Source organism: Magnolia sinica, chromosome 1 (genome assembly GCF_029962835.1).
Source record: "Magnolia sinica isolate HGM2019 chromosome 1, MsV1, whole genome shotgun sequence".
Lineage (NCBI taxonomy): Eukaryota > Viridiplantae > Streptophyta > Magnoliopsida > Magnoliales > Magnoliaceae > Magnolia > Magnolia sinica.
In genome coordinates, this window is record NC_080573.1 from 123,850,933 (window position 1) to 123,876,243 (window position 25,311).

Here is a 25,311-nt window from a genome sequence, read left to right on the forward strand (position 1 = left end):
CACTTAAAAGATCTATTACTCTTGAGGACACAAGAAGTCCTCCGACTAGGAGTGTGTCGACTGACCGACCTACTCGATGAGGGTGACCTCCCTTTCTAAAAGGGAAAAAGGTGCTCGCGACATTATCTCCGTGCTTTCTACTGTTCAACGATTTCTATAATAAAAGAATTTCTCCAGATCAGGGGAAAAGAACTTCTTTTAAATTTCTATAATCCGAAATACACGAACTACTGAGGACTTTCCTTAGTGCAAGAGAAAAACAGTCCTTAACCAGTCGTCCGACCCTTAGAGAAGAGGTCAGACCACTAATTAGTAATACTACTTGGACTGCGTGATTTACAATAAGGACTTCCCGTAGTATAAGGGAAGAAAGTCCTTCTACCAAGTGTTCGGCCTACTATTATATGAACGATTGAGACTTCCCTCAGTTGAAGGGAAGAAAAGTCCCCCTTATTAATTCTACCATGCGCAATCTACCATTGAATAATTGACTTATTGATCTGATGATTGCTTGGCCCACTAGCTCTACTCCGTCCGACCTCTTCGTCGCAAGGCATTACACAGTGTTAGTCCACGCTAACTTACTTCCCAAGCTCCTAAAGAATGTTCAAAAGTAGGGGGCTACTGTTATGGGTAAAAATGGACTGACCAGGTGTACGGACTCGAAAATTATGGAGTGCTTGAGAGCCGAAAAATAACATCAGCCTCGGAGGTCGGCATTGGTTACCAACTTTTGAGGTCGACCTCGGATATAAACCTTGACCTTGGAGGTCAATCTCAAATACCGACATCGGCCTCAAATACCAAACTCGGCCTCGACTTTGGATAGACCACCACATCGGAATTCAAATACACTTACGATATATTAAGATATGATAGGATTATTCTCCGAGATATTTGCCGAGAATCTAGGGAAATCAATCACGAGGAAGATATCTTCTCTAATACGCAATTATCATCCAAGAGGCATTGCCATATATGCCACTGCTCCTAAAAGGTTATAAATAATGACTTTGCTTATGGTGAAAGGTACGCATAATTTCTCGTCCAAAATCCCCCAATACTATTAGACTTAGATTCCTAGTCTGACTTTGGCATTGACGGGTCCCCTGGTCTAGCCAGGGCATCCTTTGTCTTCCTCCTTTGCGGGTACTCGAAGGTCAGAAAATGGGTGGACCATATTTTTGCATCAACAAAACTTATTAAAATATATACTTTGGCCAAAAAAAGAGAATTGTCAGCCCTCAGTGATCCAAAATGCAAGGATAAAAAACAAGCAACTTATTAATGTTTTTTAATTGCCTATTTAGATGTTCAACGTTTGGATTGTTCAAATCAATGATATTTTTTAATTATCCATTGATGTAATTTTAGTGTTACAGTCGATAATTGGATTGTTTTGGTATCACAAGCATGCTATATGTTGAATAGATTAATAGTCTAGAAACACTTTTGTTACATATATATATATAACTTTCCCACCCTTAGAAAGGAGGCAAAAAAAAAAAAAATCTTTTAAATTACACCAAAATCTCAACATTTTGCTAACATTTCAAATTTTAAAAAAATAATAATAATAATAAAATAACTTTAATTCCGTTTATGTCCAAAATAAAGATTACCCTGCCAAACTTACAAAACAGCGATTTGAATTTGAAATACACCTGTTTACTATCAAATCCAAAGTGCCAAATGAGATGATGCACCGCTCCTAATAGTTGGATCAACCTGACTTTTCGGGGCATCTCATTTGACGAGATACTTTTTAAGTTTTAACATATGGGTAAGATGTGCCTATAAATACCACACACACAGAGCTCAAAATTTTAAATATCAGAAGAAATTCCCGCGACAACTAGATTTGTCACTATGGCTATCATATGTAACTTTATTAACTGGAAATAAATTCAATACAACTAATACATGAAAATTCATCGTCAATGCCAGCATTATAAGCTACATGCTCCTAGTTGGACAGTCCAATCCTCCACTCGAGACTATTCACTTGGTCTGACTCCAATTTCATGGGCTACCATGTGAACATGTCACCCATCAAACAAATATTAAATATTTAATCAATGGATTTTAATATGGACGGTTAAGATTTTTTATACAGATATATGTACAATTAACAGTCTGGTCCATCTATACGTTAGCGCACATCATTGACTGCTATGATTCTAAAGAATCACTTTGATTAGGCAATCTTAGCCATTCCTATAGAAAATAATACCAAATTAAGGATGAATTGGATCATCCATCTGTTCCATTTTGCATGGTAATCTGTAAAATGTCTTCAAGACTTAATAGATAGTTCAGATCGATCGATCGAACAGTCCAAATGAGAGGTACATTTACAGGATCATTATAATTTACAGTTCTATGAAAGAACGGTACCATTTCTTAACTTTATTAATCAGAAGAAAATACATCAATATTAGTGGGACCCACGTGCTATATTCACGACCACCGGCCCATCCATAGATGCTTCACCGCACCTCACCCCTCAGGGTCAAAATCTCAGGTGGGATTCAACCCAAAATCATCTATTTTCTGAAATAGCTCAGATTTTTAACCGGAACCCAACCTGCTGCTCAGTTAACTTGAACCAAACCTAGCTAAAAGGTAGGTCAAGCCAGTTAACCCAAGGCCTGACTGGACCCATTGTCACCCTTAATTCCAGGTCTGGGCCAACTATACTCAGTCCAATATCAACCAAATATATTTTAATACAGGACCAAGCCTATCCCAGGCATGTGATTGGGGCTGATGACTGGACCATGAGATAATGTCTAGCTGGATACTAAGAGTGGCCCATGCCAGAAGATGTCCATGACAATCATAGAACTTAAAGTCAATAGGTGGGCCCTATTACTTAGCAGAAACGGCCTGGATTTGGATATTCGGAAAAAGCCCAGATTGATTTATCTAATGCTATCTGGGTGAGTGGGCCATTTCTCATTTCTATCTCAACATCCGTTCGCAAGCCATTGCTGGTCGATGAGGATCATATGGGATGGGTGGACATTAATCATCCAATCAAATGGCCTTGGATCATTGAACGTAGTGTTGCTCAATCTTTTCTACAACTAACCGTTTGCAGGCTATGGATCCAATGGTTATGATCGGTAGATGAACATGACTTTTATGATGATATATCTAATCTAGAGCTGGCCTAACAAAAAGAAGGATTCAAAATAGATCCAGTTGGATTAGGAAATGTCCCAACTAAAAAATAAAGCTGATTGATTCATTAGGTGGGCCCACCACCACACATAAGGTATCCATTACCAGATCACTCTGGTTTTTGTGTACACGTATTTTCAGTCAGCACCGTATGCACAATTTGCACGTGTGCTACTTTGAGAGGTGGCACACGTTTTGGAGCATTCATACGTGGGAACATCGTGGATGGGACTGTAAATGGGCCTAGGCCGGACAAATATCTATGCCGGCCTATTAAGTGGGCCTGGTTTTCAGTGACCTTGGCCCGAGACATTCCTAGCCGTTGAAACCCCTATCCATGGATGATCCATTGCTAAGAAAGACCAGTCGATCCTAATTGTCCAATCTATGGTGGGCCAACCGAATTTACGAAAAGGATCATGGCCCACTTGTGGTAAGAGGGGCCTAGAAAGATCACGCCCCTAATCCAGGACGTACAAGACAACGTCCCCAATTTGAATATGACCATGGCCCCACAATCATGTGGGCCGCACTTTTCCGTTGATTGTGGACCGTCGCTCTTTTTCTTTCGTCCGTCGTCAATAGTATTAACCCACCGTCTTCAGTTTTGAGCCTGGTACACGCCTTCGGAATGGGAGCGGATTAGGTGCAAACCTGACCGTGGGGCCCACCTTGATGTATTATTGTGTATCCACGCCGTCTATCCGTTTTACAGATCATATTAGGGCATGATCCCAAAAATGAACCAGATCCAAAGCAAGGTGGACCACACCATAAGAAATAGTGGTGATTGAACGCCCACCATTAAAAACTTCCTAGGGCCCACCGTAATGTTTATTTTCCATCTAACCTGTTGATAAGGTCATAGATACCTGAATCAAGAAAAGAATATCAGCTTGATCCAAAACATTTGTGACCCGCAAAAGTTTTTAATGGTCAATACCAGTGTTTCCTGTGGTATGGTCCAACTGTGAAATATATCTTCTTCAGCTTTAGGTTCAAGCCATAAAATGATCTGAAAAAACAGATGAACGGAGTGGATTTACACTACATACATCAAGGTGGGCCCCACAGTCAGAACCGCACCGTGTTGGTTGAAGCCTGCAGAACAGCATTGACACGTGTGCTACGACGCTACGCGTGCCTGCGAGTGGGACTCCAATCGAACCAGAGAGAAACGGGCGGAAGAACCGACAAGATGCAATTAACGAGAACAGGCAGCGACGGTCGAGACGCAACTATCGAACCCAACGTCACAACACTGCCCCACCAACAGACGGTTTTGAAATAGGGAGTTATTTATACTCCGAGAGAGCATGCCACTTGATACGCGGGCAGTCTTAAATTGTACACGTGGAAAATATTAACTCAAATCAAAAAGACTAACTGCAGAAGCTACTGTCTCGAAGTCATAGTCCTGAAAACATACTGGTTTAATAATTCTAACCTCTGATTCATGGACGCTTGTTTGTTTAAACAGGACCATTGGATATTTGTTATTTCTAACCGTCCAATATCCACTTTCAGCTTTTCTTAGTTCATGATGCATCTAAACTGGGACTCATAACTTGGACAGTTTAATTAGAATTAGTTGTATGCCACTGCCACGTATGCAATTTCTAAGAGCCTGCATATCATCTATGCAACTCTGCATTTTCTGTTTTGAATTGAAAGAGTATTTGGAATAGTTGTTTCCATTTCTAGAGAAAAGCTGATACTTTCCCAAACGGGAGTGTTTTCTTCTTCGTGGGTATGTTGGGGTTGTTATCACACCACAGCGTAAGATAGCTTTCTACACTGCAACAGCTGACAATACGGTCAATACCTCTCTCTCTGTAAATGGATCGTTTGGTTTATTCTCTCTGATTAGCCTCAGCACCTCCCAACATTCGTTGCATTCATTGTCAGCTGTAAAGTAAGTCTCCATGGGCATTTTTGTCATTTCATGTTTTGTGTCCGGAATGTTTTGTCTTTGTGTTTGGAATCCGCCCATGAACTAAATCCAATGCTCTTTGCCCTTACATGTGGGACCCATAGAGATCTGGACCATTTATCAGATGAAAAACACCATGGATGGGTTGTTCTACAAAAATTTCCTTGTTCGGATGACCTGACCCTTCGGCCTGTGGACTGAAAATGGACGGTCAGGAAAAATGCTGAGATGGTGCATATTTGATTTTTTTTTAAAAATGATCCAATATGGATACCAACCTGGACGCGGATTGCGTCCTACCCCTGCCCGTCTCCAGCTGGGAACGGGCAGGAGCTTTGAGTAGCCACCGTGATCTATGGTTCTCATCCACACCGTCCATCTATGTTTTTTAGATTATGAACCCAAAAATTAGGCATATCCAAACCTCAAGTGTACCACACCACAGAAAGCAACAGTGATAATGATTCTCACCATTGAAAATTTTCTAGGGCCCACCGTGATGTTTATTTTCCATCCAACCAATTCATAAAGTTACATAGACTTAGATGAAGAGAAAACACAAATATAAGCTCCATCCAAAACTTCTGTGGCCCCAAGAAGTTTTCAACGGTTAGAGTTTAATCCCCATTGTGTAGTCCACTTGAGCTTTGGATCTGCCTAATTTTTGGGCTTCTAGCCTAAATGATATGAAATAAAATGGATGGACGGTGTGGATAATATCCATACATCACGGTGGCCACTCAAAGCTCCTGCCCGTTCCCGGCTGGAGACGGGCCGGGGTAGGACGCAATCCGCGTCCATTCTAGTGGTAGCGGATTAGGTGCGGCCCTGAACGTGGGTGGGTCCTAGCTTGACGTGTGTATTATATATCCACGCCGTTCATACGTTTTTTCAGATCATTTTATGGTACGGGCCCAAAAATAAAACACATAAAAATCTCAAGTTAACCACAACATAGGAGACAGTGGTAATTGAACGCCCATCATTAAAAACATCCTAGAGCCCACCGTAATGTTTCTTTTCCATCCAAACCGTTGATAAGTCACACAGAGATGGATAAAGGGAAAAAAACGCAAATATCATCGAGATATACAAAACTTCCGTGGACCACACAAAATTCTTAATGGTCAATCACCACTGTTTCGAGTGTTAGAGTCCACCTCAGATTTGGATCTGCTTCATTCTCAAGCTAATGTCCTAAAATGAAGTAGTAAAACGGATGAACGACGTGGATATACAATGCATACATCAAGGTGAGCCCCACGATTAGAGCCGCGCATTATTGAGTGAGGCCGGGGCCGACCCTAATCCGCTCCCTTATAGCCGTACACAAGTTCCAAGTAGGGTTGTTCACGAGTCAAGCTCGCTCGACTCGACTCGAGTTAGCTCGGATTGACTCGGCTTGAATGGCTGATTCGAGCCGAGCCAAGCTAATTATTTGAAGCTCGAGTTGAGTTCAAGCCAAGTTCGACTAGGGGGAATTTTAACTCGACTCGACTCGAAGCTCGATTAATAAATATATTAAATATTTTATATATATATATATATATATATATATATATATATATATATATAAATATATTAAATATTTTATATATATATATATAAGTTTTAAGTTTAAACTTAAAAATAAAAAATTAAAAACAAACCTTAGAGTCTCTATTCGACCGCACACATCCCCTTCCCTTTCCCTTTCTTCTCTTTCTCTACCCATTGCCAGCCGCACGCCCACCCCGACCACCACCACCAGTTTTCATTTCAGCTCTACAATAGTATGATTTCAATCTCTTGAAATCTACTTCTTAGACGAGAAACCCAAGAATTTTGAGATGGGTTCTTCTCAGATTTGTTAGAGCTTTAAGAAAATCCAATGATCTAATTGACTAGAGCTCTTTACTTGGATTTCTGATTTGTATTCTGCTCTGTTTCTTTTCTAGTATTTAGATTTCTGCTAGTGGAAGAAGATCAAGAACAGATCGGTTCTTACAGATTTCCTCATCCAATTCGAAACTTTGTTTGGTTTTTTCATCAGGTTTTGCTTTGATTTTCTTAAGATTTTTGAATTTTTCATCAATGGAGGAGGATCAAGAACAAAATCCATTACTCTCTCACCCAACAAGCTCGAGCTAGACTCGACTCGAACCACTAGCTCGATTCGAACTCGACTCGACAACTTTGACAAACAAGCCAAGCTTCAATGTTGAGCTCGAGACCAAGCTCGAGCTCGAGCTCGAACTCGAATACATCATGGACAAGCCAAGCCAAGCTTGGCCCATCTCGACTCGATGCCCACCTCTAGTTCCAAGACATCCGAGCGGTGAATAAGGTTGGACCCTCAGTATACATCATCTAGCTAGAAATCCAGGCCTATCAACTACCATCTAAACCAAAGAACTTTCAGAAACAATGGCTGCTGAATGGCCCGATCTTTCGCCCAAATAATCTAAACGGTTGATCCGGCCTGATACACGGCTCGGATATTGTACACACGTGCCAGGCATGTAGATGTACGAATGGAGTAGTGTGGGAGGGATACCCAACCTCCGCTACAATACTTCCTAATGAATGTGACTTTTGCCGTTGGATTTGGGTCATCTTTCAATAATCCAAACCATCTGTACGGTCAATATTGAAAGGGTTAAAATATTCCATTCTGAGACCGTTCTTTTTCATTAAAATTTTACGGTACTCCCATCTATGGCGAGGCCTATCATTTAAACGGTTATGATCAATGAAAATGACCCCTCCCATACAGCAGCTACTACACCGGCGTAAAAACAGCAACACGTGGGATGGATTGTATCAAACGTCGTTTTTTATGTCACGAGGGAGGGAGAGAGAGGGAGACCGAACGAGAGGAGTCTAAAATCCACCTGTATTGCATTTTCAAAATGGAATGTGGAAGCTGCTTAGTTGTCGTTTTCATCGTATTAGAGAATGAAGAATTGTTTCTGTACGTTTTCTAATTCTTCCTTTGTTTATTTTTTTTTAAAAAATTTTTAATAGACCGTAGAATATAGCTATTCCACCTAGGAGTGACCATGAGCTGGGCTACCAGACCTAACCCTGTACGGCTAAGGCCGGGTCTAGCCTTGAAATCTAGGCCCAATGCTAAAGCCGGTCTGGGCCAGGGCTAATGATGAATGGCTCCGCTATGCCCATCGACCCCATCAAATCATTAAGTGACGGTTATTAATAATTCCCCACTAATGACCGTAGGATTTATTGTGGATAGAAGATACCGGGAAAAAAAAAAAAAATTGAATTTGGGTCAATTAACTTTTAGTGTTTTTACTATAAGGGCCCAACCCATTAAGGTTAGAGCCGGGGCCAGGGTATTTAGGAATAGGATTGTGCTAGAGCGAACCTTGGCCCGGCACTAGCCTAGCTTGGACTGGGAATGAATCAGTGTATTACCCTTACCGTGGGGCCCACATGGATGAATTTTCGTATATCCACTCCGTCCATCCGTTTTTACAGCCTATTTTAGGAGGTGGTCCTAGGAATTAAGCATATCCAAATCTTAGGTGGACCACAACACAGAAAATAGTGGTGATTGAATGCTCACCATTAAAAATTTTATGAGCAGACCATAACGTTTATTTTCCATCGGACACTGTTTCCAGTGGGATGGTACACCTAAGATTTAGATACGCTTAAGTTTTGGGATCATGTCCTTAGAATGAGTTTAAAAAACGAATGCACGGCGTGGATATACAAAAAATTCTTAAAGTTGCGCCGCTTCGGCGTGGACCATTGCATTACCACCCATAACTTCGCCTAACACGGGGAAGCCGGTTCTTGGCAGTTGTGGTAGAGAATTTAGCATAGCTACCTGGTGAAGAGCCCAACATGGCATCCAACCCGTCCAGAGGGTGGCCCCACTAGCAAAATAAGACTAACAAAAAATAAAGGCTTATAACCATTAGGAGCTTCCATATAAATTTGTAGATTTTTGGGTGGTTCTATATTGTTTACTACGGTGTGGATCATCTAATTATTATATGATTTTTTTTTTAATTGTTTCCCATCTTAGTCGTAGGGAAACCATTCTGTACGCGTTGGATGCATTACAAACACAACTTTGGGCTCCACACACAGCTTAGTTGCACGTAGTTCTCATGTATAAAGGTTGCAGAGGAACGGCCCTCAAGAGAGCGTCTCAAAAGTCAAGAACATGACCTTTCATTCTTTTCATCACCCGCAAAGCTACCGACGCAACTTGTAGATTTGATACTCTACCTGCACTTGCCACTTGATACGCATGCACTTAGAAATTGTATAAAAATTGATAAAAATTGTGAAATCAGCCGTCTCTAAATCCCACTTCAATAATCAGACTGGTTGAGACATCCTAACCACTAATTAAAAAACACTTATTTGTGGAAATACGACCATTAGATTTTTACATTTCTAACCGTCCAATAAATGTGCACCAATCCAACAGTCAGTTAATCAAACAAATATAATTTTTGTTTGATGAAACATTTGAAGTGGGACCCATCATTTAGACAGTTTAATTTGAAAAATCGTATGCCATATGTAATTTATAAATAATTTCTATTTTTATGTGTCTGCATATCCATCATACTCTGACAGAGTATTAGAGCTTTTCCCTATCCAACTAAAATCATGCCTTACTTTTTCTATTCTTTTATCTATTGCGTCCATGGATTCCATGCTTGAAAATCCATCTTAAAATGGAAAAGAAAGCAACGGCTTTCAGACGGACCTTTCTCACGTATCAGACAAGCAAACTGGTTCCATCTTTTAATAGAGGTTTGCTACCACCACATCCGCACGTGTGTGCCTTGCACTCGTTTGGGATATCTGAGCCGTGCATAAGGTGGACCTGGAACAAAAGATTAGGTCGGTCCACTTATCAAACGGGCCATGCATGTAAAGGGATGGCCCATTCGGCGTGATTTGTGCGGTTGGTCATCTAAGAGGTGGGACCCACCTCATGGATGGATGAGATGTCCTGTCCATCCACACGGATGGTACAATTGATACATGTAAAGGTACAAATGGGCGAGCGAAGCACTTGGTAATCCTACCCGAAATCTTTACTCCCACACTTGCACGGTTACAAGTGGGCAAAAGCGTGCAAGATCCAAGCCGTTCATCGTTTGGGCCCAACCGTCTACCTGTCCCATAGAAAAATCAATCTTGTCCATTTATCAGGTGGACGATATGCAATTTGAAATGGACGGTTACAAGAAGATGATGAACCGTCCAGCCTCAACCTACGCGTAGCATTGTCCCATATCGTGATTTTTGGGAAAGAATATATACAGTGTAGTCCGGCCCACCTGATGAAGGGCTTGAAACTTTCATTCACACGTGCCAGAATGTATTGTTGGTGTAGGATGCAAAAGCTCCATGTGATAAACAAAGTCAAAAGTAGCTAGATACAGATCTTTCATGGAACAAGAAAAAATCCCAGCGAAAGAAGAAACATTGACAAAGGAAAAGGTCAAGATCTATCAAAGATTGATGCTTTCTAATAATGTATGGAGAAAGAAGAGAGAAAATAGGAGAGAGAGAGAAGGGATTGAAGAGACTAACATATGCAGTCAGGAACAGTTGGAGAGAAGTATCAAAGTGCAAAACAATCTTATTACAGAAGAAAATGAATTGCTCCTTTCAACCCCTCTTTTCGATAAGAGAGTTCTCACAAGAAAGGAAAACAAAACGCAGGAGAGAAAGATCCAACAAATGCAGTATATAACAATTATAGATACATCATCTGCTAAACTGCAAGCATATATATCTCATCACAGAGGCCAATAACTACTATCTTCTATCATCTTCTATCAATAAGAAAAAGAAGAAAAAAAAAACATAAAAGAGATTAGAAACCACTTAACAACATGATCCATAAAATCAAGACCATTCTCACACCTTTCAAAACTCCTTATAAAGAATCCCACAAGAAGAAAAACAAAACCAATTAGATAGATAAGAGAGAGAATGTAACAATCTAATAATCAAGTGAAAGAAATTAATAATATTCATGAGAAGAATAACTAGAAGAACCAGAGAACCTTCATAAGATAGCAGATAACATCTAATTATCTTATAATACAATCAAGACCATCTAAAAGACATCTCCCATAAATCAACTCCCTTCCTAAAGGAAACAATAAGAATAAGAAAAGAGAAACAAAACCCAAATCTAGTATGAGAAAATGCCTAGCAATCTAATGAGCAAAAATACCAACAAACTCGACATCCTTCAAAACTACTCCCTTAAGAAGAAAAGAATAGAAACAGAACTCAAAAGAGATATGAGAAAGCATCAAAGAACATCTAATAAGCTAGTGCAAGAGGAACAAAAAAAAAAAAAACACATAAGAACAAGAACAAAAGAAAGCCCACAAAAGATATATAGAAGGATCTATTAATATAGTCAAGATCAGTTAAATACATCTACTGAACTGCAAGGAAATCCCATTAAAGAAGCAAAACAGCTCCTACTTTCTTACAAGACATAAGAAGGACAACAACAACAAAAGAGAGAAAAAAAAAAAACCACCAAAGAAATTGAAAGAAAACACCTACTAACAATCTAAATAACACAATCACGGCCAGTTAGTGTATAAAGCCACCCAAATCTCCGAGAAGGCCTCGACAATAACCTGATGATGGTGTGCAGAATTCAACGATAAGAAGCACCGGAGGAGCTGCTCTAGATCGTTGGCCGTGAACATCTGCTTCTCTATTATCATCTCCACCATCGATCTCCTGAAATCTCCGTAAGGATCATTGGATCTCTTGACCACCGCGACGCTCTCCCTGACCTTCCCTTCCATCATGGCATTAGGAGGAATATAATCCAACGGCTGAAAACCCAAGTTGGAATTTCTTATATGAATCTTCCTACGATGAGATTTTCTACTTCTTCTCAAGCAGCCACGACGGAAGCAGTGTAATTCCGAAGAATCAGAAGAAAAGCTCTTCGAAGAGACCAACGTCTCAGTCTCCTCCTCTCTCTCATCATCTGTACTAAAGATCCCATGAGTGTCCGTTGACGAAGTGCTCGAAAGCGCCATATCAACAGCTTCTCTGCCTTTCACCTTCTTCTTCTTTGTCTTCATCACCTTTCCTTCCTCCTTATTCCTGAATTCTTGAAACTTAATATGGGAATTCAAAGGAGAAATGGGCGAAGCAGGTGGACGACTTCCGCCATCGGTATCATCCAGTCGGCGAACCGACGAATGGGATCGATCGAGGGGGGTAGTTGGTTGAAGCAAATGGAAAGGATGGTGGATGAAAACTGGTTCTTGGGCATCATCTGAAATGTGTTTGGATCTGCAGGAATTGAAAGAAGCACGAAATATACGAGAGATTCCGAGCTTGAAACGACTATCCATGAAGAAAATCTTAAAAAGGGGTGGAAGGATTTTTGAATTGTAAGGGATGGGCGCTCTTCCCTCTCTGCATGTATATATATATGTACAGACGAGAAATGGCATGTACGGGTCGTTTTCCTTCCCTTTTTAGCAGTGATGATGATCTTTCCTGTTCTTTGGTGGGATGGATTTGTCTCTGGGGATTGATATTCACACCCCCACAATTTACTTATAGACCCACTTTCCTGTCCTTGTAGTTATTTTCTCAAATGAAATGGTACACTTTTTAGTAGTTTGATACAAAAAATAAAAATAAAAATAAAAATGGTTGCCCTTTTTCGTTAGTTTGGAAAATAAAATAAAATAATGTAACTCGAATTCTATCTCTTTACGCTGGAAACTGTGACTCGGGTGAGTCGAAACGGTGAATCAACCCACTGGTCAAAGGCAACCACGCTAAAGCTGGTGCTCGCGTCTGTTTTTACTCCCTACCAACAGAATGAATGACGCTTGAAGACTCGCCCAACCAGTTCGCCCTTTCTGCTATGATGATCCAGACCGTTCACACTTCTACCTCACCGTATGATAATCCAGACCATTCATTTACAATTTCAAACCGTATGTGGTTCACATGAATGGATTGTAAACCATATATAAAACTACACCAAACTAATAGTGGAAGTTCCATCTCAATTGTACACCCTTTTATTTGAATTGTGACCATCAAAACAAAAATAACTAAATACACTTTAAATATGCTTAAATGTGTTGCACGTGTCACATGCAAATGTTCTACAGTCAACCTTTAAATACGCATTATGCGTTGCACGCTTAAATAAGTACTAGTAATTCAAATGTGCTAAGGCCAGCCTTCAAATATGCTTTGTGTTGCACCCGACATGTGCTATTATGCATTGCCAAGCACCCCCACATGTACCACATTATAATTCTAGATATTCTTGTATGCATCACATGAACCATGTGTACACTCTAAAAGTTAAAACAAGCCGCATATGTCAAGTTCAAGTTTCCAAGGGTTCCAGTCCTTGCCTGAGTGGTAGACTGAGAAGTTTCAACAAGAGGTCTTGGGTTCGAAACCCATAGGTGGTGAAATCCCACTACGGAGTGCGTGGATGTGTGGCAGGTGAATATGTTTTAAAAAAAAAAAAAGTTTCAAGTTTCCAATAAGCCCATGCATCACATGTAAAATTAATGACCTTTCCTCGTTTATTTTTTCAAGTTGTATGGGACCAAACATCAACATTATAGTATGCTAGAGTATCAAGATTTCCCTCTATTTGAAATTCAGATTGTATGTTGATTTCTAGTAGGATTTTTCCCCTGTTTGAAATTTAGTTTAAGTTGATTGCTGGTACTAGGATTTTGCCTATGTTAGAATTAGAAATTCATATTGTGGGTTGATTCCTTGTTGGATTTTATTGTGAGGAATAATTACATATTGTTCAGAACCAAATGTATTTTGTTAAATAGGGTTTGATATTTATTGATAGTAAACACCATTAATGACACATGCACCCAAAACATGTCATGTTGAGAAACTTCCATAAAATCCATAAACACAATACATTCCAAGTTATGGTGTCCATAGCCTCTTAATTATATCCTTGAGATTGAAAGGTAAAATCAAAGTAGACTACATTATTAAATAGCACAAAATAATATAAATATCTTAATTGCATATAGTCCTTTGCCTTCAGCCTATCTAGATAAGCAGTCAAACTAGAGCGGACACAAGCGTCGGTCATCTCAACAATGTCATGGGTCTCACATGCTAGAAATGCTGAAAAGAATTGGATATTGATGCAGATGATGTTGCAGAATGCACCTCAGCATAGGGAGTCAGGCTAAGGGAAGGGTTGTCTCAAGTCATTATGCCTGTTATCCTTGACAATGGCTGGAGGAGTTTGCTCTGTGCCCTGGCGTGGATGCCATAATGGGTCTATATATGCTTGATCACATAAACCTATTTCTTACCAATGCGGCGCTTAGCACCATATATAGCTCCCTAAGAAGCGCAGAGCCCTCCCAATGGGAGAGAGTGTTTAGGCATTTGATGGGGATTTTCTCCTCATTTCTAGGTTCGATGAAATCGAACTAGTTTCAATATCATCGATAATTGTTGAAATTTTTTACCCCTGGTCGCTGGATAGTTTTGGTCCTATTTCGATATCATCGAAGGACCTTAGATGATATCGAAGATTGTCATCGAAGGACCTTCGATATCATCGAAGAGTTATGCAGATGTGATTGCAGAAACGCAGATTCTGCAGAATTTATTTCCTATTTTGATTATACCTCTTTCTATTCTTATATAAAGGAGTGTATGTAGGATTGAGATGTATTCCAAGGTTTTCTAAAGTTTCCTAAAGGTTTTCTAAGAGGGCTTAGGGCTGTCAAAGGTGAGAGAGAGAGAGAGAGAGAGAGAGAGAGAGGAAGTTTATAGAAAGGAGATTCTGCCCGTAGAGGTAATCTATTTCGCAGTTCACGTCTCAGCACTTCTATGTCCTCGTGATCGGTGAAATCCCTCTGTTTTTCATTATTCTCTTATTGTTTATCCACTCTTGCGTGAGTGAAGAAGGTTTAATCCAAGCAGTGTGCTCTTGTGATCAGTTATAACGTTTTGCTTTATAGTGGATTGTTGATCTGGACAAGGTCTCGTGATTTTTACCTCTTTGAGGATTTTCTATGTAAATTTCTCTAGTATCGTGTGGTTTATGCTTTTATTTATTTCATTGCTTTATTATCACATATTTCAGATTTGTTTTGGGAGGCTAGATCCTAAGGTTTTGTACAAGGCCCCCAACATAAGCATGCGAGGCGACTTGAATGAGGGTCCAAGCATGACGTGACTTGAAAACAAGTTCTTTTGATTTTAATCTCATTGAACTACCTTGAAGTGAGTTTTAAGAGGGTATTTATAGGCATGTATAGCCTAGATTTCTCATCGAAGAGGCGGTGGGCACATGACAATAGGCAAGATCTATCGATTTTGGCTCTAGCTCCTGCCTTAACAGTCTAGAGCTGAAGACTCTAATTCTACACCCGGTGCAAAGGCTTTACTAAAATTACTATAAACCTTAATATAGGAACCAGTAAGAAGTTTGGCTGCGCAAGCAAAGTAGGGCCGATTTTGATTGGCGCTACAATATTAATGATGATGTGAACCAATCACAATGTAAGAAAACAGGATAAACCCTTTTGTGGCAAGCAGCAGATCCAAATTCGGTACTAGGGCATCATTCAATCCATGAAAGGGCCATTTAAGTAGAGTGTCATACTCTATGCTAACACCTACAAGCCTTTGGCATGCGAGGCTCACCATGTGCATTTGTTTCCACAGCATGGGTCACATGTCCCAGAAATCCGTATGGGCAAGATTTGGACACTAATATGAAGATAACCGGGCACAAAAAACAGGCCATTCCACTGTTGGATTGCTAACCATCTAACCCAACTTACAGGTACGGGTCCATACACGCCATCACTAGTCATATATCTTCATGGGTTGATTCGGTCAATCGCCTCATCAACCAGGAAATATTTCCAGGCTTGACGTTTTTTCTCTCTCCCCGACAGCGAAATTAAATAACATGTGGCCCACTACAATACACACCTGTCTTCAATTCTTACAATTGGGGAACATGCTTCGGTAATCCATGATGGACCATGTCTCAAAATTTCCATTACAGAACAATTTTAACCGTCCATTTTGTGTTTTACAACTACGTGGACAATCTGAACCTTCCAATCTAGGATTTTTTTTGGGGAAATACCCATCCAAGGTAGGACACGACAAACCAACAATCTGGATTACCAATTCATGGGCCTGAGTTGTCAGAACTGATAACTGGTGTATGATGTGGAAAGATGCATGCAGGCCATGTATCACATGGCTCCTCTTTGACAATTGGTCACTAACCAACTAAAAGCAAACGTAAAAGTGGTCCCTGAATTGGCCACTCTTTTCCATATCTGACCATTCATTCAAATTGCAATGTGAAAAAAGGGTCTAATTTAGGGAGAGGAGACAGCTATTGCAGTGTGAATGCAGCAAAGAAGAGTAACTGCATTTTGCAGATGGATCCGGTATTCAAAAGAAGGAACTTTGATACACAGGCACTTAGATATTGCATAAGAGACATATGATTATCTCAAATTAAACTGTCCAAATTATGGGTCCCAGTTAAATGTATTGTGAACCAAAAATTATGCTCTTTTGATCATCTAAAATATCGGATTGCTAGATTTTTATTGGATGGTTAAAAATGAAAAATATCCAGTGGTCCTATTTTAACGAATGTGTCCTCGAACCAGATATTAGGGATGTGCAACCAATCCGGTTTTAGGATTGGAGTTTCCATGCCACGCGAAAAAAAAAAAATTAGTGCCTGCGCATCAAGCATCATGCCTTGGCAGAGTATCAAATCCATACATCAGAAAGGAACCATTATATTGATTCTTAGTCCAAGTTTCAGGTAGATCCACTAGTCAGGTGGGCCACATTTTGTAAAATGAAAGTATGTCTCTGAAACGCTTGGCTGAAGTTTTCTAATCCATCCAATATCTGGGCCCACATCATGATGGACCATTTTTATTTTTAGGAAAACATGTAGAAGGTTTGACAAACCAGATGGATAGATTGGATCTCACCCCTACGTTGTTATTCACCGTAAAATGTGTGAACCCCAACATTATTTTTCATGGGCTCACTGTGATGTATACATAATATCCACTCTGACCGTTATATGTACCATCCCATGTTAGGCCAGGGCAAAAAAATTGAGGCTAACCCATGATTCAAGTGGGCCACATCAAAGGAAACAATTGAGAGATAAATCACACCGTTGATTTTTTTATCAGGCTCACCCAGATGATTATGTGTCACCCTTTACATTTTTTCTAATCCTGAGATCCACCAAAATCACATATATGACTGATTTTTCATCTGTACGCTTAAAATTACATCACTCACCTAATGATCCGAGTGGATGTGAAATACATAATAGTGGGGCCCGCCAGAACTATACAACCCCTACGCTTGGTTTTATGCAAGGACGCGGATTTGACACTACCTTGCAAGTATGTCGGTGCTTGAAAAGCTCCATGGCCCACCATGCTGTATGTTTTATATCCACTCCGTCTCTCCATTTTTCCAACTCATTTTAGAACATGGCCCAAAAATTGGGCAAATTTAAATCTCAGGTGGACCACACCATAGGAATCAGTGGTGATCCCATGTCTATCAATGAAAACTTCTTGGGGGCCATAAAAGTTTTGTATCAATCTTATATTTGTATTTTTCCTTCATCCAAGTCTGTGTAACATAATCAATAGATAGGATGGCAAATAAACATTACAGTGTACATTAAGGAAGTTTTTAATGATGGCATTCAATCACATTATTTCCTGTGACGTGGTCTGCCTGAGCTTTAAATGTGCCTCGTTTTTTAGGCCCATGTCCTAATACGATCTGAAGAAATCGATGGGTCGCGTGATAAAACATATACATCATGGTGGGTACCTCCACAGCTTTTCCAGCACAAACGTACTCCAGCTCCCACTTACCATCGAAGTCCTTAATTAATAGTGGGCCACTATGATGTATCTCAAACATCCACTCCAACCATCAGGTGAGTGACCTAATTTTAGATGTAGGGTTAAAAAATCAGCCACAACTATAATTTAAATGGATCTCATGATTAGATACAGTTTATAGGGCGATGTCCACCCTCTAAACATTTTCCCTTATTTTCACCCACCTGAATCAAGGATGAGTTTGGGTTTTGGTACCGGGGCCTAAATTATCGTGTAGCATCAAATCGTTGCCTAGATTTCACATAATCATTGCTGTGAACCCTGCAAAAAATTCAAGGTTGCCCATCTATCTTCCAAACGTTTTATTTGGTATGGCCGGTAAGCATAATTTTTTTAGCCTTAGGCCTAACCTGAGAGAGTATAATTAGTATTAAAATAAATTTCACATACACATCATAGTGGGCCATCAAATATCAAGATGAGTGACTCAGGACACGCCGAGGTAATCTCTTGTGCTAGTGTTCTCACTCTCTCTGTGGGGAGAGAGAGTAATGCTCACATACGCACCTTTTTACATGTGTGTCCTCGTTTGCACTTTTATACAATGTGTCTTGACCACAAAATCTAAATGATCCATGTGATGCAGCACCCCCATGAAACCCGTCCAACTTTCACCTTGATCTAAAACTCTGGTTGGGCCTAACAGAGAGAGGAGAAATCTAAGGAAAGAAAATATTTCCTTTGCCATGGCCGCATCACGTGGCACCCACCTTGACAGTGGGTTGACGTCACCAAGTTCTGTAGGCCCCGCCATATATGTGTGTTATGTCCGCACTTTTAATCCATTTTGCAGAACCCAAAAGACGGTAAATACAAAGCTCAAGTGGGCTACACCACGTAAAGTTGCTAGGATTGAACGCCTATCATTGAAAACTCTCGTGGCTTATATTTATTTTTCCCTTAATTCGGGTCTGGTTGACCTTATGATCTGGTTATGTGGCAAATAAACATTATGACGGGTCCTATCAAGGTTTTAACAATGTACGTCAGAGTATCCACTGGTTTCCATGATGTGGTCTATTTGAGCTTTGAATTTGACTAATTTTTTGGCTCATGCCTTAAAATAATCTCGTAAAATTGATCGACAATGTGGATATAACACAAATCATAGTGGGGCCCACAGAACTTGGTGATGTGAACACACCACCAAGGTCACACCACCCAATCAGCTTGTAGTACTAGGCATGGCCTGTTGAGGTGGGCTCCATTGCAATGTTTATGTTAAATTCTTTCTAACCACCAAGTGCATAATCTCATATTAAGCCTAAGGCCTTGTAATGTTAGATTTTTGATATTTTGAATTTTCAAAAATCCTTAAAAACTTTTGATATGACCTACGTTGTTGCTTATTGACCCTTGACGCTTGAAGTGAGCCTATACGCGGGTGATACTTGTAAAGAACTGTACAAATCCGATTAATCAACCGTAGAAAGCCAACAAATCTGTTCGAGCTTAGCCTCGGGATTTGTTCACATGGGGTCCAATTCTAGCAGACCTATCATAACTAATTGAGATGACCGTAACTAAATAAAGACCTGTCAAAAGATGTAACAACTATAGGTCAGATCTTAATTAACAAACCAAATCAATCCAGTTACTTTTTCTAGTTAGCTTGTCAATACACTCATTGTCAGTTCACACTTCACTGTTAGCCACCCCCACTAGGGAATCAATACCAAGACCTCAGTGTTGAAATGAGGTATCTTTCACTCAGTCTACCACTTGAGCTATGGATCTGGGTGTTCGATCCAGTTATTCCTTTAACCTAAGAACCAATGACTTAGACTGACTTTAACCAAATCAGCATTTTCACAAATTGCGAATAGGCCACACTACAAACTTAGCTAATCCAAACCCTAATCATTGCGCACAAGAGATTTAGATACCCAATTCATTCTAGAAATGCCTTGATTATTCAAACAAGCTCTATACCGCTCGTTAGTGGGCCATTAAACGCGAGACTATAAAAAGACATTTGTCTTAATGGGCTTGACATCCATCGCAAGACATCAAGCCGATGTCATATCTCGAATTGCTCAACTTGGACCTGCAAGCCAAGTGCATGAGATGTACGAATGCCTTAAGTAAAAATCTGATACTTAAGTAAAACTAGTCACTTTATTCTTTTATGAAGTTGTAACTTTTGAACTGTCAATTCATGGTAAAAGTCAGAGTACCGACTAACGATATTTCTCCACACATATCCGTATAGTCGTGGTCTCGATTGACCATTGGTAACCGTCGAACAAACTTCTGATCATACCCGTCGATCGACGCGTTCAAATGGCAAGTCGATCGTGTCTGTGCGTAGATCATCACTAGGGCCAACTATCCAACGGTGGGTGTTGACTCATACACCCCGTAGTGGCCCCCATAAGGTAGAAAAACACATTCCTATGGCTAGTATAGTAAAAACCCATCCCTTGGGGCTATTTACACCAAATCTGACACTATATAAGGGTTTCATTTGGGCACCCCGTCATTCCATACGAATTTTGCCCAAGAATGAAAGAAAGAATGAGAGAAAGAGAGAAGAGAGAGAGAGAGGAGAAAGGAGAAGAAAGGGAGAGAGAGAGAGAGAGAGAGAGCTTGGGGTGTGAGTGTTGGTGCACCTCCACCCTCTTATCTCTTCTTTAGCCGCCACACCGTAACCAAAGTCATCGTCGGAGCTTTCCCGGCCATGGTTGGAGGTAAGTGTAGAATCCCACTTATAATTTAGGATTTCAATAGTTATTTATCCCTAATTTCACAAGCTTATATACTTGTTTAGGTCTTTCAATGATTTTATCTAAAAACCTAACCCTAGGAGCGTCATGAATCGGGCGAATAGTCATAAGGCGCAGACCATTATGCCTATGTTTTCATTTATCGACCCTTGAGGGTCATAATTAATGATTTCTTGTGGTGAATGATTTGTGAATAGCTAGCATGTTCATATTTTATGTTTAATTATAATATATGTCATTGTTTGTCTATACATGATCACATGTTTGATTAAATGCCTAAGTGATTGAATGTGTAGTTTTATTGATGCTCACATGTTTGATGAAATGCCTAAGTAAACATATTGCTCTATTGATGCTCATATGTTTGATGAAATGCCCAAGTGAATGTATTGTTCCACTTATGCTCATATGTTTGATAAAATGCCTAAGTGGATACGTCGTTGAATCCATGTTTCATATGAACCTTGCTATGCCTACATAACGAATTGCTAAGTCTATAGCAATGTTTAGGATTGCTTACAATGATGGGACAGTTGGCTAACCACCCAAACTAAGGGGTGACCCGATTTAGGCCGGTCACCCTAAGCTTGTTCGATCGACTTGGGTCGAACACGAACTACCGACAGTAGCTGGACTACACAAGATGCTCGCACTTAATGCCGGTTGCACTGGAGTTCTCCAAGTCAATCGAATTAGCCTAATAGTCAACTGACCATGTGTGTTCACAATGTATGAAAACACTAAATAAAATCTAGGATACCTCGTTTCCATTGAATGAGTCTACTTTTAACTATTAGTGGTACATCTATAAGACTCATGGGCGGGTATGGTAGTATGGGACACCGTGTCCGAGCTGTCGGCCTACAATGAGGTGATGAACCTTCCCATAGTGACCAAAGAGCAATCAAGAAGACTATGAGCCTAGTGCATCCAACTGTAATGATGCCGCGACTACTCCGCATTTGTTTTTGAGTGACGACTCTTATATCATTTGTAGGCGCCCTCCACCCATCGATGGCCGCTTAACCCCGTACATCCAGACTATGTCATCCAGGTCCTTAGTGATCAGTCGGGTTTATTGGTCGGGTCAATTGGTCAGGCCAGTGTTAACCTCACATTGATTGGAGAGTTGTTGTCTGGGTGGTAAACTCGAATATGGATCAAGAGAGATAGGCAAAGAGCTAATTCGGCCACCCCGAGCCTAGTGATTCAGTTAAGACCACGATAAGATGAGGGTACCTTAGCTTCGCCAATATGCTAGATAAATGGAACTTAATAATTACTCGGCTAACATGAACATTCATCGCATTAGTTTAGATTGTGGTGACTTGGGCGTTATGGTCGCGTGTTGAGGAAGTGTTGACATTTGCGAAATAGGCGTTGAACTCGCTTGTGAGGGAGTATTGGATTGTGAGGTGTATGCATCATTTCATAATCTTATTCATACATTTAACAAGAGTATTTGGGAAATGTTTCATGTCTTGTTTATCATTACCTACGCTGATTGAGTTAATAACATGTGTAACTCAGGACTAATGGAACCACAATTAGCTACTCACTCTTACCTGGGATGGTATTTTAAAACACCAATCAGGCGTTGTTATTGATGCAGGTGATATCGAGATCTCCAGTGGGCGTACTTTATGTGTTGATTTTAGGTATGTATATTATGGCGTGTATAATCCTCATTTGGGCAGATACTACTTTTTCTATTATATTTTGATTATTAGTTCTATATTTCTGAATCTTTCGTTATCTCTATCTCACTTTGAATATTGTGTTACTCTGATTATCTGTGTGTGGAATGAATGTGAATCTGAATGAGGTCACATGTGCATTCTCATTGAGTTAACTCCCGGGAACTTGGGATCGGAGTTTTTGTACTCGGGTACCGATTTTCGAGGCGTTACAAGTTGGTATCAGATCAGAGTATTGAGATAACCAAGACCTTGGGAATGCAGACTATATAAACCACAATGATTATGTGTTAAGAAACTTAGGATTTGATGTTTGAACCTAAATGAGGTTCTCTTAATTTTAGGAGTATCCAACAATGTAAGAAATCCATTAAATTAGATAAAATGAACCTTAGGACCAAACTCTCTTTTTTGTTATGCTTTGAAATTCAAAACTCAGAAACTAAATCCTAGGATTAAATTTCCTATTGTGTGGATGATTTTGAATTTAAACTTAGAAATGATGAACAAAAAAGATCAAATCCTCAATTTTGTGATGCTTTCAAACTTTAACTTAGAAATCAAAAACTTAGGACCACCCTGGTTAATTTTATCGTGTATGAAGTTCTTGAGTGCATGTTATTCCAACTTACAATGAGTTAATTCAGTAAATCATAGCTCCAGGGAATAATATTTAACACATGGGTTTAAAGACTAAGTGAGATGAGTGATCCAGGCTTGATAGAAACTCAGCCAACAAGTACAAAGTTAAAGTTTTACTGAATATGGATAGTGCAGATTTGTTCCTCAAAATAATAGTTAGGGGTCATTTGGCACCATGGATTTAAAGATATTTGAGGGAATTTGAGGGGGTTTCAAGTCCCCTGGTTGTTTGGCACCATAAAGTAACTGGGAGTTTCAAATCCCCTCAAAGAGGAGTTTTGAAATCCTTGGTGAGAGCTTGGATTACATCAAAATTGCTTTCAAGTGTTGCATGTGTAAGACTATTAAACCATTAGGCTTGTGGCCCACTAATGATATCCTAAAACAACTAGATTTATCAATTGCATCACTATAATTTCTTTAATATAATTATCAGTGCCATCCAAACATTGTCCATGTAAATCAACGGTTAAAAGTCGTTTGTTAGTCACTCGGACATGACTTAAGTTAGCAGAAGAAAAACTAGCTCTATTTGTGATTTAGGTAGACCGCATAATTGAAAAGTGTATAGGTGACACTCACCCCAAACTGTTTCCTTTGGTCCAGCCCACTTGAAACACAAATAGGGTTGATATTTATGCCATGAACTAACATTGGATGATGCACTTGATGGGCTGGGTGGATTTCATATAAATATCATGATGGAGCCCACTTGAGTGGTCGACCATTCAAGACCATATTTAAGGTCTCATGCAATGGTTCGCATGAGACCAACACTATGTGTGTGTGTGTGTTGTCGCATGTTAACACTAAATACTAGTGACAGATGAAATCCTATTCATCTCTTAAGGATTTCTTTCGCTCATTACCATTCGACGACACATGTGTGAACACCTAGTTGATCGTAATCAGATCTAATGATTTAGAAGGTGCCACGTAGTAGCCATGCCACACATGGGGTAAATCAACTTCAAAAAGAGGCGTTTAGAGACATGAACATGTGAGAGCATTAAATGCTAGAGAGCTATTAAAAGCAACTCTTTGCAAAGTAAGAATCTCATTAAAGCAAGTCTCTCTGCAAGTATTAAATGTTAAAATTCAATCAAAGCAAATTTCTATCTAGCATTAAATGCTAGAGTCCTGCCAAAAGCAACTTTTGGTGAATGCCAAAGCCAAGTGGCATGAGAATTCTAGTCAATACAGAATCCAAATAAGTATCTTTCTTGTACATGTGGTCATATGCGATAGGCTACACTTACACTGAGAATCAAAGAGTTTGCATGGACATCTATTCAAATTTCTCATGATACGGAAACTTACATATGACCACCGCCTCCAGAAGCCAATAAAAGAAGCGTGACGAAGAGTTCCAAACTCCAGCGATACATAATCAATCTACATAGCACATGCTTCTTTTATCTTAGCTTTATGTTCCTCTACTTCTGTCCAGCCACACTATAGAAAGTTTGAGGTGGAGGTTAACTTTATATCTTTATTATCCAGCGCCATCACTACAATAGATTGGAAGTTGCATAAATATGTCAAATTTTCTATCATCGTATTTCTTTCATCCTATCTTTACAGAGATATTGTACAAATATATAGGGAGATTAGCAACCCTATTCTTAGCTATACATAGATATTGTACAATCAATCAATGAGTTGTACAATCACGAATATAATCTTTTTAATTTTCTGACAACTCATTGATTGATTTGACAACTCATGCCAACACTCCCCCTCAAGCGAAAGCATCCAAATCTTCAATGCGCAACTTGTTTAGTGAGTTGTAGAAATCCTTGCTTGATACGGCCTTTGTAAGAATATCTGTCAGTTAGTCTTCGAACTTCACAAATGGAAACCAAATTATTTTAACTTCGAGATTCTCTTTGCTAAAGTGTCTGTCAACCTCCACGTGTTTGGTACGATCATGCTGGATTGGATTGTAAGCAATGTCGATAGCTGCCTTGTTATCACAAAAGAGGTCCATCTCGGATGTAGGAGCAAACCTAATTTCATTTAGAAGTCTTTTGAGCCACAGGAGTTCACAGAGTCCTTTAGTCATTCCACGGAACTCTGCTTCAGCACTTGATAATGCCACCACTTTTTGTTTCTTACTTCTCCATGTAACAGGATTCCCTCCAATAAACATGAAA

The 25,311-nt window shown here is 39.8% G+C and overlaps 1 protein-coding gene across 1 annotated transcript; it reads right to left on the reverse strand.

Annotated features, from left to right (window-relative positions):
• Window positions 1-11,506: 11,506 nt before the first annotated feature.
• Window positions 11,507-12,667, reverse strand: LOC131218241 (transcription repressor OFP8). Its single transcript, XM_058212941.1, has one exon. The coding sequence runs from the start codon at window positions 12,595-12,597 to the stop codon at window positions 11,704-11,706; it is 894 nt and encodes a 297-aa protein (XP_058068924.1). The 5' UTR covers window positions 12,598-12,667; the 3' UTR covers window positions 11,507-11,703.
• Window positions 12,668-25,311: the final 12,644 nt, after the last annotated feature.